At 39.8% G+C, this 20,944-nt stretch overlaps 1 protein-coding gene across 2 annotated transcripts; it reads right to left on the bottom strand.

Moving 5' to 3' along the window:
- Window positions 1–1,474: 1,474 nt before the first annotated feature.
- On the bottom strand, window positions 1,475–20,107 carry kctd5b (potassium channel tetramerization domain containing 5b). Of its 2 annotated transcripts, XM_026178821.2 has the most exons (7): window positions 19,669–20,107; window positions 8,962–9,070; window positions 8,190–8,281; window positions 7,995–8,090; window positions 7,650–7,754; window positions 5,130–5,255; window positions 1,720–2,270 (listed from the first exon to the last, which is right to left on the bottom strand). In XM_026178821.2, the coding sequence occupies exons 1-7, from the start codon at window positions 19,990–19,992 to the stop codon at window positions 2,241–2,243; spliced, it is 882 nt and encodes a 293-aa protein (XP_026034606.1). In that variant the 5' UTR covers window positions 19,993–20,107; the 3' UTR covers window positions 1,720–2,240. The 2 variants fall into 2 exon arrangements, with proteins under 2 accessions (XP_026034608.1, XP_026034606.1); XM_026178823.2 differs by lacking the exon at window positions 7,650–7,754 and having other exon boundaries at window positions 1,475–2,270; window positions 19,669–20,100.
- Window positions 20,108–20,944: the final 837 nt, after the last annotated feature.

Raw genomic sequence — 20,944 nt, 5'->3', positions numbered from 1 at the left:
CTTCGAACAGTTCCAGTCCCCAAACGCCGCAAATACTTCCCCTCAAAAAAACAAACAAACCCAAAACAAAAAATGAAACAAAACCCAAAACCAAAAAAAACAAAAAAAAAAACAAAAAAAAAACCAACCCTTAAAAAACGATCTCAAACGATGTTCCCTCAAACATATGAAATAAATGATCTAAGGATAACTCAGACAACAGCGGGGAAGGGGGAGTCACCATTGTCCTGAGGACTTTACCAGTTAACTTTAGATTTATGAACATGAGGTCTCAAATAGTTTAAAACTTCAGACATTTCTAAGAAAATTCTAATTAATGCAAACTTACGCTTAAGAGCCTTTCAAAGTCTTTATATTACTACAGGTCCACATTAACAGAAAACAGAGCAACTGTAATCACTCTTAATCTTTAAAAAGGCAAGAGGACTTCCTGAATGTATAATAACTTAAATAAAAAATAAATAAATAAAAACAAAAAAAGGGGGACAGTTCAGCTTAAAAATCAAATGATACATCCAAAACTGTTCCACAGTCTGAGATACATCAAGTCTGCAACCTCTTGAATATAATTATAACTAAATGGAACTCATGACGTGGTACTCAGAAATAGAAGTCAGCGTTAATGCGACTCGGGTATTAAAAAATTTAAAACTTTTTTTTTTTAAAAATTACACAAACCATGTTTTTTGCAGGAACTATTTTCTTTGACTGAACTACATCCGCCAGCTGGAGGAAGTGTGTGCCTATCCATCATGTAAGGCTGTGACAGGACGTAAACAACTGTGTTTGCCTCTGCTCACCCATAATGTCAACTAGCCACATGATTTCTAAACCTTTCTAAACCTGCTCACAATTTCAGTGGATTTTTTGGAGCAATGATTAAAGGAAAAAAAAAGTTTTTGGGCACTGTGAGAACCAGAAGGCGACTAGCATCTAGAGCCCGACCAATAGTTAAAAAAACTAAATCAAAAAAATATATCAACATTTCAATTAATCAGACAATTTGTTTCCCCTTTCAGATCCATGAAACTTATGCAATCACTCTTACGCTCAAATCAGCTGGTTGCAGCTATGTTGCCTCCAGCGAAGTTGCAGTGCCCTCTGGTGGACAAAGTATGCAACATCAAAACTGCTAACATGGCTGAAGGGTGCTTCTCTGGTCTCTTCTTTAATTTTCAGGTATTAGTTGTCATAAATGCAGATATATCTGTCAGACTCACGCTACATATAGTTCTATTAAATTCATGGGAATATTTGGATTATTTTAAACTCCCTAGAAAAGCAAACTATATAAACTAAAAGCAGTAGAGGGTCAGAGTTCAAATATGAATAGTTGACTTTCAAGCAAAGAGTCAATTTGACCTAACAGCACAAAAAAAAAAAAAAAAAAAAAAAAAAAGCACCTCAATCTAACTGGGTTACTAAAGATGGAAGCTACAGTACACTAGTAGTATACTTTTACCTGAAGTATATATTTTTATAAAGTATATTGCTTTGCAACATGTTTATTATAGGTCATTTCCTACCTCTGATTACCTAATGCCCCTTTATCTACAGTCAAGAGTTCTTGTACTCTAAGGTGATCATTCCTTTTTTTTTTTTTTTTTTTTTTTTTTTTTAAATTACTACTGGGAAATTTAAAAGAAAAAAAAAGTGCATTTGAGGTCCTCATGATCACAAATCTCAGTGAAACTGAAGTCTTTGGGTAAACATTTTTAACCAGTTTGCTTTTGGGCTCAATTTTATGTTATTAGCCTGACTCACAGCCGTTGAGCAAATACAACAATTCCCTTCTTTAAAATCTCTGAAACAATGATTTTTGTGTTTGATACTCGGAGTTATAAAGACCATACTGATCCCTTACCAGACCCTTGAGTTGGAGGATATAAGAATTAACTCAACAGATGACCCTGAGTGAATCGTTGGCCTTATATGATGGCGGCCATTTGTTATAGCATAAAACATATGTAGATTACAATTCTTTACTTTCAGTTAGAAACAAAAAAAACTTGCCGCTAATTTAATAAAAAGGTCCAGTTTAAATGTACAGGCACAAATTGTCAGTAAACAGACTTATTTACATCAAAAAACTTAAAAAAAAAAAAAAAAAAAAGAAAGAAATTGGAGGGAAAACAAAATAAATGCACACCCCACTTTAAATCTCCATTGTGCCACACGTTCTTCCACATAGATGATATGTTTGCATCATAACACCTGGAGCTCATAATACTGAGTCCTTCTCACATCCGGGAACCCCTTTCCTGAAGAATCTGCAAAGACAGAAACATTAGATAATCAGCAAAAATGCTCAACACTACACAATCTGCAGCAGTTCAGTCACTTTTAGTGTCCCCCAGCACCGATCTACCTCTTTATTAATGTCACAGTGTCTGTCACACTTAAAGCACAAGATGGTTGAAACAAACACACCGATTAGGGTGCAAAGAAAAAGGAAACGCTTGCACGAGTAAAAGTAGTAAAGAGTCTTTATCTTCTACTTTCAAGTCTTCTCACTCATTCTGGTTTTAAATTTTTTTGACATTAACCACTTCCATCCCCCTATTTCCCCCCTTTTTCTGTTAATGTAACAACCCCACAACACTAGAAAAGCAGCAGTTGCTCAAAATGTTAATTGTAAATGATAGGGTCGGCCTCAGAAAGACTTTGGGCTTCTGTAGAATAATGTCACTGTATCGAATGAAGCCACAGTTTTCCTTTCATACTGTGAGACTTTTCAGAGACCCTAAGAGATTTGTGATCTGTGACACATGCTCATACTTTGAGGATTTTAAGGATTTCTTCAAGACCTAAAGAACACATGTAAACACCCGTGTTTTTAAAACGAAGAATCTCTGACATTTCCTTCAGTGAATTTTGAGAAAATGGACTAAACATCGAGGGTACCTCATTTACTGTTGATGCAGTAATATCCTGTGATATTGATGCCCAAAGTTGGTCAGAGAAAAACTAATGCTGAGCAAAAATGAGATTTTGGCTTGAAACTGTGACACCATGAGTGGGAGTGAAGTTGATTTTTCAAGTTTTTTAAGAGCTTAAATGTGTTTCAGCTCTGATTTCACGCGGCTATCGACTGAGCTGTATTAGAAAGGTTACGAGGGCTCAAAAATACTGTGAAAATACAGGAAATTAAAAAGTGTAAAACGTCAACCTTCTTTTACATATTTTGAACTGTATTTTTTAACATTTTACAAAATTTTAAAAAAGGTTAAAAAAAATGTACATCCTTTTTAAAATATATTAAAGTTTAAAAAAAGTGCTGATTTTGACAGGCAGGTGGGAACTTTTTCCCTCCTAATTTCAGAGGACAGATCAAACCTTTGAGTCATTTCTCCTGAGTTAAAATTTATGTAATTCAATGTGAGGCACATTAAGAAGAAAATACCTGCTGTTCAACTGGTTTCATTTCTTAAGTATTTTGGGAAGAAAATATATTTTGCAAGGACAAATTATTACTGGAATTATTTCCTTGTGAAATGTGATTTTTACTTTTCTTTTGATGCATAAAAATGTGCCAGTAATATCGAAATTCCCACCTTTAATTATTAAAAACCAGCATAGCACAGACACACGAGTGGTCTGACTTAAAAACAAATAAAACCATTGTAACCTACAGCTATTTATGACAAAGAAAGGGCAGAGGGTGCACACCAGCCCACCCATCTCTTTCAATGTCATTCTCAGGGAGAATGAGTCAAAATGCAGCAGTTGATGATTCAGCATTAACCAATGCTGTGAGCATGTCAATAATTACAGGGGTCTGAAACCAGATGGGAAGAGCTCCATTTGTTTCAAAGAGAGCTTCACCTGCAATAAAGTCTCCTGCCTCAGCAGGAGCAGTGAGGCTTTTGATCCAGCTTTGGCCTGCAGACTCCAATGTCCAAAGCTGATTTGTAACCTTGATTCTATCATTGGACTTTTGTCTCTTATAAGAGCTCAGCTCTCGCCGTCTTTGAAAACAAATGTGAAACATTTTGAGGAGCGTTAAAAAGGCATCTTGGAAAAAGGGAGGAAGGAAAAACTAAGGAGGTGTGCTGGGAAAGACTACGAGCAGTTGAGCGCTCACCAGTGAGTCATAAGTGCTCAACCCTAATCAGAGTCATTCATTTCATAATCCGTCTCTTCGTCCTCGCTCTGAGCAACATGCAGCATGCAGACAGCACAGAAGAAGACAAGAAAGGCATGTTGTAAAAGAAATGAAAATGAATGAAGGTGAAAAAGGAGAACAAGGTGAAAAGTAAAACTAACAACGGATCAAAGGGGATTATCATTAAATCAACAATGTGAAGTGCGTCAGAGTGACACAAAAACATAATCCAAGGACACCTTCCCAACCAAGGTCAGTTCCCTTGTTTTGGATGTTAAATCTAGATATTATGTCCCAAACAAAAAAATAGCTACATAACAAAATGGACTGAGAAATAATGAACAGAATATAAAACCAGTAATAAGATCTTGATTTGGATAGGATGCCCCTGGAGAGACTAAATGAATAGAGCACAGTAAAATCTCTACAGTCTACATTTGCTTCAAATATGCTCTGACAGCCTCTAATCTCTTTAATAATCAGGAAAATAAAACCATAAATACAGGCGTAACAATATTAGTCTTCATGTGCTGCTTCCTCTAAGGAGTGGGCCACTATTACCCCAATTAAAAATAATAATAATAATAAAAAAAGAAAATTTAAAAGACACTTTGCCAGTAGCAGCACAAACCTGTGCCATCTTAATGCCCAGAGCTGGATTACACAGTTTAGACTTCAGGTCAAATTTAACAGAAATTTCAACAGCAGGTTAAATTTAGTTTGTCTACGTGATGTGAAGACAAAGTTCTGCTTATGCCTCAACTGAAATAATTACTCTCTGTAATATTTTTCCATTATTAGTTCTTTTTCTACGGTTGCTTGTGGTTTTTCTGTTCGTCAATTTTCTGGTTAGTCAACAAAATAAAAAAAAAAAGCAGCACAATGCATTCCTTTACAGGGAGTTTTCATCAAGAAAGTAGTAGATGTGCTCTCAGCTCCCTGGAGGAATGTACATGCATCCAGCACAGGCCATCTTTCACCGATGTTTGCTATGGACTCATAACAAGTCCTTTCACGCACTTACCTTAGCCTTCTCACTGGGCTCACTGTTTGTCCCGTATGATTGATTGTGCAACTCCTTGGAGACTACACACAGGAACTCAGCTTGGTCTTCGTTTCCGTAGTTGTAGGAGGAGCCGATGCTGACGAGCTAGAGAGATGAGAGCAGAGCAAAGACGAAGAATTAGAATTAGACTGATAAAAGGCAAAAATCTGGGTTACTCGTGGTGGGAAAACACAAGGAGGGATACCTTATACTAATGTAAAACAGGTGGAAAACCAAACAGGGAGCACAGAGAGTCCTTAAATTTAAGCTGCCTCAGTTCTTAGTAAAACCCTAAAGCCTAACCCGGAGTTAGTTACATCACATTTAGCGCCTTTACTAGGTAGACAGCAATGTAGGACAGGCTTGGGAGTGACACAACAGATCCGTGGTCAGATTTAATCTCAATATGGCAAAGCTGCACAATTATATGGTGCACTGAGGGCAACAGGGTGTGCCATTTCAAATGTTAAAGCTAGCCATTTTGAAAAAGGCTACACTGAAAATCTGAGAGTTGTTATAAAAAAATATTTAAAAAGAATTCGTGATCTCAGGACCCGCAGACATGCCAGCACTGATTTCAACATAAAACATGGGAAAGCTCAAAGGAAACTAAAGAAAATATAATCTGTGGTTCACAAATTAAGACTGTAGAAATTAAAAAAAAAAAACAAAGAAAAGGATGAACAGCAGATAGTTACTGACAGAATACGAGTGCAAGGGACGGATCACAGGAAGCAACATGCTGATTGAGGGTGAAAAAATGAATAAATAAATTTAAAATAAAAATCACTGGGGAATGGTGGACTGACAGGACCAGGCTTAGCATCTCCTACAAAGAGAAAACCGCAGACTCACTTCCATCCAACAATTCAGATCCATTTTAAAGCTCTTTGACACAAGATTTGACCCTTTCCCCATTGAGTGTTTCTATAATGCGAATGGCAAATGTTTGGAGTTTTCACTAATGCTGCAATCGTCACACTGTTGCTGTTGTTGGGCTGTACTCTCATTAAAGCAGACCTATTATGCTTTTCTTTTACTTCCATCTTAATAAACATATCAAGCTTCAACTACAAAGGCTCAAGCAAAGGCAACATTGTTAAAAGGGTCATATCAGGCTTAACCGAGCCCCATCAAAACCTTCAGTTTGTGAGAGGCAGCCAATCAGAAGAAAGCTGGCTTAAAGGGAGGGTATAAGCAAACATAATGGGTCCACTTTAATGGTTTGTTTTTTGGTCTTGTTTTGTCTCAAGGGCTTACTCAACACTTGATAGTTGAAGTAGGCCAGTACAATTTGAACCAAATGAAAACCTCAACGAAACCACAGCACCTTGGTTTAAGCAAAAGAGCCTACAAATAAAACCTTTCTACAGCAGTCTTAAAAAACATGGCAATAATTTCTGCTCTTTCCCAGTCACATCAGTCTAAACAAAAACCAAAAGGACACAAGGGGACAAATAAAGGAATGACCAAGTGAGATTAAAAAAAAAACAAATACATAAAAAATAAAATAAACAACAAAAAGAAGAAACGGCTACTTCTGGATTTGATTTCGTGTTCATCCGCTTTTGCTGTTGAACATTAAGAGTGTGTACTGCAGGCTGCATGTATACAGTCTGTACCCAGGTGTGCATGTTCAGACATGCATCGCCTCATTAGCCCTGCTGCCACAGACTTGTTGTTGTTAGCGAGCTCTCCAACATTAACACAGCAAAAAAAAACAAAGCACCCCTCAAATAATCTCAACTAGTTATCTTGGATTCCACTTGGCACACAGCTCAGTGAACCATCAGTTAAACAACAAATTAGATTTATATAATTGGAGCGTGTCCTAGAAGACTCTCCTCGTCTGATGGTGGAGCTTTAAGCTTTGCATTGGGAGTGTTTGTTTTTTTGGAGTTTCCCCATCTGACAGGTATAAGGAGATTAGTGGGTTTTCAGCTCTGATGGGAGAGCCAATGATCCCACATTGCAGAGAGATTCAGTCACACATTACACGGACTCCAAACACCCAAACATGCGGTTTCTCTTTGAAGAAAAAAATAAAAAATTTCAATATTCCATCTGGATTCCCTTGTAATGCTCGACAAAATCAGTTACAAAGAAGATTACCTAAACGGCAGATAAAAGCAACACTGCACTTCTAAACAACCAGTACTAGATTCCAGCGCCCACCTCCCTCAGTTCCTCCAAAAGTGACTACATCAAAGCAAAACAGATAAAGCTGCTGACATACTGAATACAGAACGACAAAAACTAAAGTAAAGCAAAACTAAACAAAACAAGACAAGACAAAAAAGGACAAAAAACAAAAAGGTGTCAGGGTCTCTTAGCCTCACTGGTGAGCAAGCAGTATACATGAAAACGGAAAATTATCAACTGAAAAATTAACCGATGGCTACGTGTCTACTTGGGACAAACAATGGCCAACGGGGTGTGTACGGACAACATGGGGATCATGCAGTGACCAGCCCGTGGACAGAGATTCGTGGGACACACCTCTCCGCTGTTGTTTGGCAAAGCAGACTCCTCTCCCTTCACCTCCCTTGACACAATCAGCAGAAACTCTGACTGGTGGGCCCGCCCGTAACCTATACTGACAAGCTGCAACAACCAATCAGAGCACAGAAGGGATGCCCGGATCATGTATGCGGACATTGAGAAAGATGTGATTTGCTGTTTGGCTTTTTTCTTTTCTTTTTTTTTTTTAATCATTTATTTATTTATATATTTTTAAACCATTTCCAATGTGGACAATTGCCCTTTCTGGGTCAACGTGAGCATAGCGGGGTGGGTGAAGCACATGGAAGGACGATTGTCGCTGGGACACTGTGGGAGATTTACCTGTTCAAACTTCCAGCCGTCAGACATGGTGGACACCATTTGAGTGAGCTCCTCCTCCTGGCACTGCAGCACCCGGTAAACATGCTTTACTGGAACCTGAGAGCAAGGATGAGCACATAATGTATTCATTTTTTTAAAAAGGCGGGCATTACAATTATTGAGAAATCCATTGAAACGTCACATAAATCCATGTACCTGTGATGTTTTGCAATCGCGTTCCCTGATCTTGTCCTTGATGAGCTTTATTAATGATGTGATGTTGTAGAATTCGGCTTCTTCTAAAACTCCTAAAACAAGAAATAAGGCAAAGGATCTCAGACAGACATTCTACTGGACAACAAACACTCCAAAGCATCCTTTGAAGCAAACCAGCAAAGGAAAATGTTTGTGCCTTAGCTCTACAACCAGCACATCTCAAAAAGTGCAACTTTTACTTTGACAGCAAATATTCAGTTTCCACTTTACTTTTTCCAAGCTTCACAACTGCTTGGCGACAAGTTTGCCAGTGTTTGCAGACAAGTCAGCATCTTCCAAACTAGGAGCAGTCGAGGCAGTGTGCCATTATCTAAAGCAATCACAAGGTTTTCAGCATAGCACAAAATATTTATTTGCGATCAGCTACACCTAGTGAGTGCTGCAATGCAAAAACAAATATTTGGGAGACAAACAGGCAACGACTAATGAAGCTTTTGCAAGTTTACTAATTGAAACCTTATAAATCTTGTTATCCAAATGCTCTCTTTGGGTCATCTTCATGTGCTGAACATTGAGTGAGTTTGGGTTTTTACAAGAGGGGCAAAAGTGCACCACTGTAATCACTTTCTAAGGGAATTATTATCCCAAAATTAGCCTTACATATAGTAATTCCCATGGGGTGCTTAGCGTAATGATCATCACTATTGTTTAAAATATTTGGCACGAGTTTGATTAAATTGAAGCATTCCTTCATGTTCCACAGAGACATTACCTTCCTCTGCCAAGTCCCTGTTGAGCACCAGTTTGCCATGCCTTAAGTAGTTAAGCACTGGCCCGAAGTACGTGGGGTCTCTGTCTATGAGATAGGCACCAGTTTCATCCTGCAAAAAAATCAAAGAGACAAAAAGGTACAGTTATTAGAAAAAACAGAAACTGCAATCATTGTTTTGTATTTTTTTAAAAATCCAAACAAGCATTTTAGGTAAATTTAGGATTGTTTTAATATATTTAAAAACTCTCCCATAGATATGACACAACTTCATTAAATGACATTTGTCCATTGAAAGGATTTTTTGTTTTTCATGAGCCAGTGTGTACTTTCAAGTGAAACATAATCTGAGCACAAACAACACCCACTGCACATCAGTGAACAAAACTCATGGGATGAGATTGTAAACACTCCTGCGTTTACAATCGCCACATTGGTTGAGAAGACATGCACACACAGAGCCACACATACAAGCACTCTGGGATATCACTGTGCTATTCCCACAGGCCTTGGGTTTGATCCTGATTCCTTCACAACTACTGGGTATTCCCCTATTTCTGTGATTAGACTGTCTTCGTCTCATGAGGGAAGAAGCGGCTAAAACAATTAGAGCAGAACAGAAAAAGATTTGGAACAGCAGGGCTAACCCACCACAGGGACCAGGAGAAAGCACCTTGGCTTAAAACCAGAAATTAGCCTAGTCTGGGCCGTTACACAGTTGGCCTCACACATAATATAAAAGACAGTCTGTACAGCTGTCCAATAGCCAGACTGAATCTACAAGCTGTTCAATACAATGCCATATTTAGTGAGTAAAATGTGCTGTAACATTCAATGAAATACTCAGCACAGAGGAAAGGCCTTGAGCATATTTTGAGCTCATCTTCAAACGCTTCTGAGACACAGTTGCTCATGTGTCTTCAGGGGACAATCCGAGCAAATTACTGGTTTATGCTGCTTCTGACATTATTTGCCCAAGAACACACCGGCAATAAGTCATAAATTTCAGGACACTACATGAATCAGAGATAGTTCATCGTGCAGAGAGGAATTCATTTTGTAACCCATTAATATTTTCAATAATGAGAAGATGTCCCAGTGCAGTTTCTTTTGTAATGAATCTTTAAGCCCTCTTGGCTGGATGACCCCTTTTCCATGGCAAAAAATACTCCACCACAGCCCAGTGGAGCTCTATTCTGGTCTCAGTGCTCCGTGTCAGATTCTTACAAGTCCACAGTCACTGATTAAGCACGTATAGAGGTACGCCTTTATGGAGGACGCAACTCATCACAGCCATCCACATAACTCTGTACGCGATGGTTTGGCTTTCATAGTGAAGCTTAAGCTCCATCTATCTATTCAGTTGCACAAATGTCCCACTGCAGATCTTCATTGGAGTTTCATAGAAATAACAATGACAACAAAAAAAACATGTTTTTCCACTTTCTCCTTCAGATTATCATTGCTATTCTGCAAAAGGAAAAAAAGTGATAAAAACACCTTCAACCTGTTCTTTTAAGTTGTGCATCACTCAAGCTTGAAACGCAGTTTAAGATCAGTCAGAAATGACAGGAAAGTATAATGTCAGTCTTTGTCTAAACTACATGCAAACACCCCCAATTTGCCAAGAAAACCTTTTACTACAATGGTTCACTGTTAAATTTAAAAGGGGAAACTATGGTTCAGCGTGTGGGTGCGTGGGTAGCTACAGACGACCGCCTACCAGAGGCAGCGAGTTGGTTGTCAGATGGGGACAGTGACAAAAATATGTAGTACAACCGGTTTGTGAGCCAAACCGTGGAGAAGAGCAAAGTTATAGACATACACAAAGCTCCAGTGAAACCAAGTGTTTAAAAAAACAAAACAAAAAACACACAACAACAACAAAACCCAGCAGCCACTCTTTGTAACTTTCATACTTAAAATTTTTTTTATCTTTTCATTAAAATTATCTTTTGATTTCCCCACCGTTTTCTTCTCACTTCTTTCATTTCTGGTGAACTCCTTTCCTGTTGTGACCCACTCACCAATTAGCACTCAATGAAAGCACAGTATCTCGAGGTCTTGTTCGCGAGTGATGGGAGAAGGGAGCTGGAGATTGACAGACGGATTGGTGCTGCGGCCGCAGTGATGCAGACGCTGCACCGGTCCGTCGTGGTGAAGAGGGAGCTGAGTGTAAAAGCGAAGCTCTCAATTTACGGGTCGATCTACGTCCCTACCCTCACATATGGCCACGAGCTGTGGGTAGTGACCGAAAGAACGAGATCGCGGATACAAGCGGCGGAAATGAGCTGGCCTCTCCCTTAGAGATAGGGTGAGAAGCTAATCCATCCGGGAGGGGCTCAGAGTAGAGCTGCTGCTCCTCCACATATAAAGGAGCCAGCTGAGGTGGTTCGGGCATCTGACAAGGATGCCTCCTGGGCGCGGTGTTCCGGGCATGTCCCACGGTTAGGAGGAGGCCCCGGGGCAGGCCCAGGACACGCTGGAGAGATTATATCTCTCGGCTGGCCTGGGAACGCCTTGGTGTTCCCCCGGATAAGCTGGAGGTGGTGGCTGGGGAGAGGGAGGTCTGGGCTTCTCTGCTTAGGCTGCTGCCCCCGCGACCTGGCCCTGGATGAAGTGGAAGAAGATGGATGGATGGATGAAAGCACAGTATAACCCACATTGACCAACGTTCGGATTTTGCAGGAATGCAAAGGAGCATGTTTTCATTGGTTGAAAACCTCTCTCTGTAGGCTCTTCATAGGAAAATTAGCCCAGTTTCATATCACATTGTTCCCAATAATACTGGTATAAAGTTTTAGGGGATATAAAAACATCACTATGTCATTGTTATATCAATGCCATGTATTTATGCTCACCAGTGCACGCAACAACAAGAAAAGCCTGGGTATGTCAGAGAACCGCAAGAGCTGCCATGTCAGCCTTCAAGCATGATTTAGTATATCATCCTATAAAGCAGAACACTCTGCAAAACGTGCATGAAAACTGTTCATGCTGAAGGCAGAAAAAACAAACTTGAGGCAAAAGACACACCGTTTAGTATAAATCAGGCTATGATAGAGGAGATGCTAGCAGGTGGTGATGCACAAACCCATGATACAAATTCCCAGGTAGAAAACATTGTTCAGTTTTATTGTGCAGCTCCCGAAGAGTTAAAATACTTTAGTTACTACTAAACGAAAAAATAAACTTGTTTGTTTGTTTGTACGGACATACTGCAACTCAATTTCCCATTAGGGACAATAAAGTTACCATTGACATTGACCATTAAACGATATTTTAGGCAATTCTTTTATGCTTGTAGTTAAAATTTAGAGGCTCATTTTGTGCTTATATTTGATGTATGCTGCCACTGGATATAATGTGTCCAACAATGTTACATGATAATGCTGCTGCCACCTTAATTTAAATTAGGAAGCTGTCATCAATGACAGCAGCTGACTGGAGATGAAGGATGGAAAATACCCTACATTTACTTACACTTCTAAATGTTGCCGTCTGCAAATGTCTTCAGTTCCCCCCCCCTTCTATTGTGACATAATATTGAGGCTATATCACCTGCATTCAAATGTGACACATTCGCAATACCATAAATAAAGTATAAGCTGCATCTATACAGGAAGTGTTTTACAGAAATGCAGTGACCAGAGACCAAAGAACATCAAAGATATTTAGCGACTTCAAGTGGCTACAGCAGTGACTAAAAGAAAAACAAGGAAAAAAATTATTGGTGACATGAAGCTGGCAGGTCCTAAAAAAAGACCGGAATGTCCGTTAGCGACTCATCGTTAGCTTTCAAGCAGTGAACGATGAGTGAACTGTTTCCTGTGTGGACGCACCTTTGTTAGAGCCACAAAAGTGTTTCAACATTTATGATTTAACTGAGCTGTTTTTTCCTTTTTCTTTCCCATCCACAATCATGCAATTTTTCATGTCAGATCTTTGCAAGCAACAAAACAACTATTCTTGCTTTTTGAACCACACCTGTGGGGTCATTATGTCACAGTAACTACTTTGACTTTTTGTAGTTGGAAAAACTACTGGTTTAACACAGTGACCGGTGCTTTGACCAGCTGCGTACCAGCAGAAAGTGTGCTACCGCTTGCTGAAGACAGAGGAGGAGGAGAGGGGGGGATGCACGTTTGAAGGGATTAAGAGTGAAGGTAGGAGTGCACAGAACTAGAGATGGCACGATACCACTTTTTTATGTCCGATACCGATACCGATATCATAAATTTGGATATCTGCCGATACCGATATGAATCCGATATAGGGTTTTTTAATCAACAAAACTGTTTTTTAAAATATCTTGCTGCATTTTGCAAGTCTGCAAGTTCATACTCAAGTTTAAAACAACAACTACACTAAAGCTATTCTGTTATACCTGTATACAAAAAAAATATTTCATAGTTCAGCAATACTGATCAATCTAATAAACTTAAACCTACACCATCCTCCCTATTCTGGTATTTTAAAGAGTACTTAGCGTAAATATTAAGCAACCTAACTAATAGGGTTCCAACTCCCAGCAACAACAAAAATAAATAAATAAAAAATAGGGAACCACCCCTCACGCTCCACCTCATGATGCTTAATCGACGTAATCAACCTTAATTTGATGCAGTGTGAAAAAAAATGCACAGAAATCAATTATTTTTCAAGAAATATTAAATAGATTCAACATCTTTCTTCAACAAAATTGCAGACTGCACAGATGGTACCTTCCCAAAGGAAAAAGTACTATAGCTTACTAGGGTATATATATTAGACTTAATAGTCACTATATACAGTAATTGACTTCTATTCATTTTACATCAAATTAAAACTTTGGGTGTCAGATAATTATTTATTAAAAGCTAGACATTTTAAATGAGAATAAGAAAGAAAAGTATGTCTTTGTGCCCCCTTTTCCCAGTTAATGCCCTATCGGCCCCCCTGGCTAAACTTTGCTAGATCCGCCCCTGCACAGTTACCAGCGTCAGCTACGTAGAAAACGATCCTGGTGTAGAAAGTAATATTAAATAAATTCTAACAACAGCTTATCAAGCTTAAACGTGCTGCTGTTGTTCAGCCGCTGGTTTCCTCTTTCTGGTGCAAAGTGGGCCAAAAACAAAGACGGACTCGCGACAGAAAAGCCGATCAGCTGATCATTTAAGCAGTTTCACGATTGAAGTAGCAGCCGGAGAGCGAGAGGCAGTCGCTCGTTAAGCTTAACGCAGGAATGCTTTACAAACATTCAGAGATGGACTTACACACTTGCTTTACTTCTCTCGGGGATAACTTTGTCGGAGATGAAATGCCAGGTTGCTAGCGAAGCTCCAAATGCTATCCAGACCACCGACAGGTCCCGCATGCCACAGCCGCTCTATCACGTGATGCATACTGCTCCGACATGCTAACGTTCTGAGGTGAGTTACGGCGTGTTGCAAATTTTGTGAGGTGCTTTCGTGATATTTAATGGATCGGATTACATTTTTTATTTTTCTCCGATATCCGATCCAGTAATTTAGGTCAGTATCGGACCGATACCGATACGTAATATCGGATCGGTCCATCTCTACACAGAACACAGTGGAGACTTTAAATGATGGTTGGTGTGACAGAGAAGGGTTAGATGGAGGTAGATGATCCGCTGTGACAACCGCTAAAGGGAGGAGCTGAAAGAAGACAACTGCAACACTTACGGTCAACTACCATTTCAGTGATTACACCTGTGTTTGACTGGTCAACATGTCGGCACTGAGATGAGGTATATTCAACATTAGTTTCACTTTGACTGCAGTGACTCTATGACAACACATCTCAACAAGAATTTTGGAGAACTGTGTAGAAAATGGGTGAAAAGGGAGATTCACTGCTGCCTACCACAGCCAGGACACTTGCAAAAAAGGGTTATATAAAAAAACAAAACAAAAAAAATAGTCCAAAAGTTACGGTGTGTGTCATACCACCACCAACACCCACAGCAGGTTGTTTTTGTGAACGTTCACGTGTATGGTACAACTGAACTGAAGAGAGCTGAAAAGCATTATGAAACTACATGTGTGCAGCATCCCCCAGCCCACCCCCCATTCCTCAGATCATCATCACATTACCCAATAAACAAAAAGATGGCTTGGTTCCATTTAGCTGATTTGGTTTCAGGGTTCCTGGTATTGTGTAAATTGGCTCATTGAGTGACTTGAAAAACATGGCTATTGTTTGTGTTATTAGTAACACCTGTGCTCACCTACTATGAAAGTCAACATTATGTTGTATGCACTATACAAATAAGCCTGGTGTTGACACACATACCAAAAGTTATCAGCAGCTTTAACTGAAAAATTGCATACTCCTGAAACACGAGGGCACGAGCATACACTTCTGTAAACTTGCTGCATATTTGTAAGCTCCACTATGAGGCCGCATGAAACCCCTGAGCTCGGTGGGGTTGGCCCTGTGGGTATGCATACATTTATGGGGAGATTGGAGGTGGTCACAGTGACCCGCTTCGTATGGTTAAGGGGGTTCTGATATGAGCCTGTGTGCACAAAGAGGAGCGTGTTTTTAATTAAAAACAAAAGACTGTCTCCGGGGGCCCAGGCTGGGGAGCACTGGGCAACAAACAAAGGGGTGTGGACAGTGAGTGAAACAGAGGACGGCTGCTGCTAGGATGCACAGCAGACGGGCAGAAATGAGAAATCAAGAAGAAAGTTGAAAAAGACGCTGAAATTGCAGAATGAAAAAGTCAAACCTCAATTATACATTCTTGATGTTTCTTCAATTAAATGAAAATGCAAGACCAATAAGGAACCAATTAAACCACATTTAAGAAATATTGAAACCGCATACTTTTTTTTTCATTATTATTTTTGGTCTGACAATGACCTCAGACAAGTAAACATTTAGGTAAACAAAAGTCAATTAGAAGGGCGGGCTTCACAGAAGAGGGAAGTGTATTGTATGAACCTTATCATTCTTTCTACACACAGTACATATCCTTCAACAGGAAATACCACAGTGACCCAACCCTTCGTACACATGATGCCAAATAAGGTTTTCTGCAGACACATTAACACTGAAAATCAATCCTTCATTCAACTGAAAAAAATAAATAAATAAAAATTGCAAGTCGCTGCACGTTTGCTTCTGAGAAAAAAAATTAGGTGTGGGTGAAAACACTGCATCATCACTTCAGGAACAGCAGCGCATATTATACATAGCGGTAAATTTCATACAGACTTATGCTAGTGAACAGGAACGAACAAACACATACGGGGGGGGGAAGCAATTTCCACCTTCACCTGAGCCACTTTATATTGCAGACATAAAAATAAATAAATAGAGCTGCAAACAGTGTGCAGGCGCCACATCCATTGATCTGATCACCTTAAAAAGCACAAATGTAAACACTCATAGTAATAATGTGTTCATGTGTATTGCAGGGCCCCCACTGGCCAGACGACAATTTTTTCCTAATGAACTGTTGCAAAGTTAAAAACAAAAGAGTCATGAATAAAAGGACCAAGTCTGATTTTGTTAGACAGGGTCGTTACTATGATGCTGCCTTATTTTGCCACCAGTGTTAATTTGCTCTGATGGATTTAAAAAATTAAAAATGACATTTAGGCTGTTTTTATGTTTTGTTTTTTTGAATAGACGCTGGAGCTTGGGGTAAAAAAAGCAAGACTCCCCCCCCTCCATATAAATCACCATAGGTTGCTTCAGCTCTGTGTGATTTAATTTTTTTTTTTCCAAATAATGAGTGGATAAATTTTTACTATACTGTTCTATGGGCTGTCACAGATTCCAAGAATACATGTTGGACAGGTAGAAGCAGCGCAGGTGGTCAGGCAATTCTGAGGGAATGTAAAGACATCTCTGCCTGAATTAGAGTACAAACGCCTGGCAGAAACAGAGCTCAAATATGTTGCAGCAGATACCCATGTCACATGACCATAGCTACTTAGCCAAGTGGAAGTCTGATCCTTGTAAAGTAAGAGTCAGGAATCCCTCTGGAGTACAAGCAGTAATGGCATAGTCAAATAGGCCTTCGTCTTTTAAATAATACACGCTTCGCATCACGGCTATATTATGCGAAACCATCTCATATTTCACATTATTTGATGCTGATAATCTGAACATGAGTAATAACCCTTTGCTAAGCATAGGAGAAATTTCACACCTTTTTACCATCTTCAAATCTGAAAGGCAGAACCAACTTATGACTGAGGAGTGCTTCTGGCATTAAATGAAAAGCTCCTTTTAGGCCACTAAAAGCTTTGCTGGTCCAGGGCACGCTAGGAAAACTAGGAAATCACTGCGACGTGGACTTTTCCCCCCCCCCTCCCGAATAGACAACCATGAAAGGTGCATCATAACTGAAGAAGAAGTGAAAAACTGACCATGCTGACCGATTTTGTTACAGAATCTTTAAACCCTCTGCAGTACAATGCAAAAAGTAATGGCGAGTTCCCGGATTACGTGCATTACTTCAGTGAAGGCGATGAAATCCGACTGGAGTCACACCTGAAATTGTCAATAGCACTCTGCAGCTTCCTGCTGAGCACTTACTGCAAGAAGACAGTGCGGGAGCAGACGATATCTCGCCGTTAAATATTTACATCGTCTCCCACAGTGTGCTCAGGCATGATACACAACCTGAATCCAGCCATATTTTTCTCTCTCACATGCTGCAGGGAGAATTTCTTAAGGCTGCAAATGGATATGAATATGAAAAGAATAAGACACTGAAAGAACAAGAATCCTTTGTGATGGGTGGCTTGAAAAATTGATGTGGTACTCAAAGCTGGGCCCTTACTCAAGAGGTTCAGAGCAGATTAAAAGAAGTTTGCCAGTGAGACAGTTGCCCACTAAAGTGCATCACTCAGCTTGTTGACTGGACAATTTTTACATGCCCGCTCATGACTGAGCAGCAAATCAAACAACCTAATATCTACATCACTCCAGCATGACAGCTAGGACTAAAATTACATAAAACAAGATTTAGAAATGCGTGATTGTCAGCTGTTGTGGCTGTACACATGACAGTACTTCCTTCACTTTCTCCCTGGTCCACCCCGCTGTGCAAAACAAGCTACAGTCAACAACATGAATAATGCAGTTCTCCTCAAGAGTCCTGCTGAAGCACGTCAGCCTGCGTGACTGAGAACTGAACCACTCATTTCCTTGGCTGGGAGAAACAACACTGCATTCGTCCAAAAACAGAGCTCTTCACTGCTCTGTCGCTTTGCCGAGCTATATCTATCTATCTATCTATCTATCTATCTATAGATATAGATATAGATAGATAGATATAGCCACACACCCCTTTTCTGGGTCACTTGTAAATTAGTTGGCGGTGCCAAGTGAAGTAATACCTAGGTATAATCTGCCCTGCAGTGGGAGTTACCTTAAACTAGATAGTCTGCAAGGAGTGAGGTCCAGAGATGGCTCAAGAGTGCGATACACACTTAAGACAAGGGCTTGAGACAGACTGATTTGTTGCTCATGAAGGATAGAGACCAAAAAAGCAAGCTGATTATTCAGAGATTAAGATATTTGCATGAAAATACGAGATGAGCCATTGTCTCGTCTTAGCATAAAGGGGGGCAGGGGCAAAGCTAAAAGTGTTCCAGTGGATGAAAACAGTGAACAATGGAGCTGTAAAATAGAGCACAATACACTATGTATGTGGACAGTAATACATTGTGGTTGACAGTGCTGGGGAGCCTTTAAACACACATGCACTACTGTTATAAGTGGGCAGATGGACCAACAGCCGCCTTCTGGAGCACTGGGGTCATTCAGGGAGATAAGTGACTTCATCCCAGTTGTCAGCAGCACTGCACCCCACCTGACAATGACTTATGTACTAATTAGGGGAGCCTCACCAAGTGTACAGAAGCAGACTACTGCAGAGCAAACAAAGCTGTGAAGCAGATAAACCTCAAGAGACGGAGAGGAAAAAGAAAAGAAAAAAAATACAACAGTAGTTTTACAATCACTGAAAGGCTAGAAATGGGACACAGACAGAAATGGGACATTCAAAGCACGTCAATATATCATTAAAATAAATTTCGAATATTATATGAACACTAGACTACAGCCAATCAAACTTAAAACTTACTCCTGTAGTTACACTAATTTATATACAACCACAATAAAAGCATTTGTTTTCAGTACTGAAAACTGACTAGGAAATAAGAAGCTTGCTGTAAACTGTTACTGTTTGACATCTGACACCTCGCTGAGTGCAGCGCAATGCAACGGCCTCATATGGGGAAAAGTTTCCAACTACTGTGGCGACTTATTAGATTCACTGCGAAGCCTATGTATTTAAAAAAGAAAAAAAAAAACCCACTGCAGTGTCCCACACCTTCAACAGCATAGCGGTGTAACCGCTTTATCTGATAACTTATTGTGCTAAATGACACAACAAAGAGATACACGCAAGCTAGCAGCAAGATCGTATGTCATGGGTTGACTGTCGGAATCTAGCTAGCTTAGCTGGCTAATGCTAGCGAGCCACAAAAATTTGAGTTAACACCAAGAACCTAGATAAACACTGATTTTCACAATGCCGCAGATCCGAATAAACAAGATGATATATGCTGTAATTAATCATCCTAATGACGCTAGTAAATATAAGCATATTCAGTAGAAAATAACTTAAAGTTTGGAAACTGCTCTTAACTAGAGTGCTAGCTCGGCTAGCTTAGCATTTACCTTGTCAGAGTCGAGCTCGGGGTCAGCTTGGCTCAGTCTGTACAGAAATGATTTTGGGTCTCGACACAGCGTCTGTCTCGTAGTTAAAAAATAGGTTCCCCCGACATTTAGTCGAATCCATTTTGAAGCCCCGACCCCAGCTGAAACGTTTCGCTCCGCCGAAGAATGGCCCAAACATCTCCGGTGAACGGAGCCGCTTGTCTCGGAGCTGTTCTCTGCCATTCCTCTCCTCGCCTCCTCCGCCCTCGGCTCGGCACGGCTCTGGCTGTGCGGCTCACAGGAAATATCGGAGGTGCAGCCACAAACTTCGAGTCCGCGATTCATGCAAAGCAAACTGCCAGCTCCTCAGTTCAGCCACTCCTACTAACCCACTCCACCAGCACTAACAGACACTTGCATAAATTATTCCAGAGAAAAGAGGCCCTCCCCGGCTTGATCTCTGACGCGTCAGCATGGAGAACAAAATCTCTTGATACGGAGAGCCTGTAAATATCATTGTGAGTGAAAATGCACATCTTTGGAACTGAGGTGGAAAAAATAAATCTTAGATTTCGTGTACTCCTATGGTTGTCACTGAATACTTAAAGTATTTACACAAGCTTGTCAAGTTAGCACTAAAGCGCGTTAAAGTAATTTTCAGGACACAAAAACAGTGATAATGAGCCGGTACTTTATTTACATGCTGCAAAATGTGAGATGCCATTGCCACTGAATGATGCGGTTTCTTGACTGTCATGACCCAGGCTGTTGACAGAAGACAGGACACATGGCTTTATTGGTATGCCTAAATCCCTACATGCTTTAATTACTGGACTACCAAGCATTAAGTGGAAAATTCATCATTCAACATCTACTGACCTAGCGCACAAATAATCAGAGAGAATGAACAGATTCATTAAATTATCAGAATATGATTAAATCACTGAGCAAATAGAAAATGTATGATATAGTAAGAAAAAAGCTGTAAAATATTATAGTTTACAATAATTATTCACATTCAAAGGCTTTACATCTCAATACATACACAACATGGCCCCTGAACATGACTTCAATCCAAATATGATTCATATATTAGAATTTAAATAACACAGAATGAACTATAGGCTAAACAATAGCCATCAAATAACCTTATACAAGAATAAAAATACAAAAACTGTATCCTAATATCATTGCATTACTTGCTTCAGATTTTAATAATACATCATCTGTACATCACAGTTCTAGTCAGTTACAAGCCAGGTAGAGCTTCTACATACAATGTAACCGACTGCCATCG

The sequence above is a fragment of the Astatotilapia calliptera genome, chromosome 8 (assembly GCF_964374335.1).
Source record: "Astatotilapia calliptera chromosome 8, fAstCal68.1, whole genome shotgun sequence".
In the NCBI taxonomy this organism is placed as follows: Eukaryota; Metazoa; Chordata; class Actinopteri; order Cichliformes; family Cichlidae; genus Astatotilapia; species Astatotilapia calliptera.
Note: the sequence above shows the minus strand (reverse complement) of the source record. Positions and strands in the feature narration are given on the sequence as shown.

Coding starts and splice junctions, on each gene's coding strand:
- kctd5b (XM_026178821.2), bottom strand. CDS start 19,992: ATGAATCGCGGACTCGAAGTTTGTGGCTGCACCTCCGATATTTCCTGT. Junction 8,091..8,189: donor GCGATTGCAAAACATCACAG/GTACATGGATTT, acceptor CCTTGCTCTCAG/GTTCCAGTAAAGCATGTTTA. Junction 2,271..5,129: donor AGCCCAGTGAGAAGGCTAAG/GTAAGTGCGTGA, acceptor CTGTCTTTGCAG/ATTCTTCAGGAAAGGGGTTC.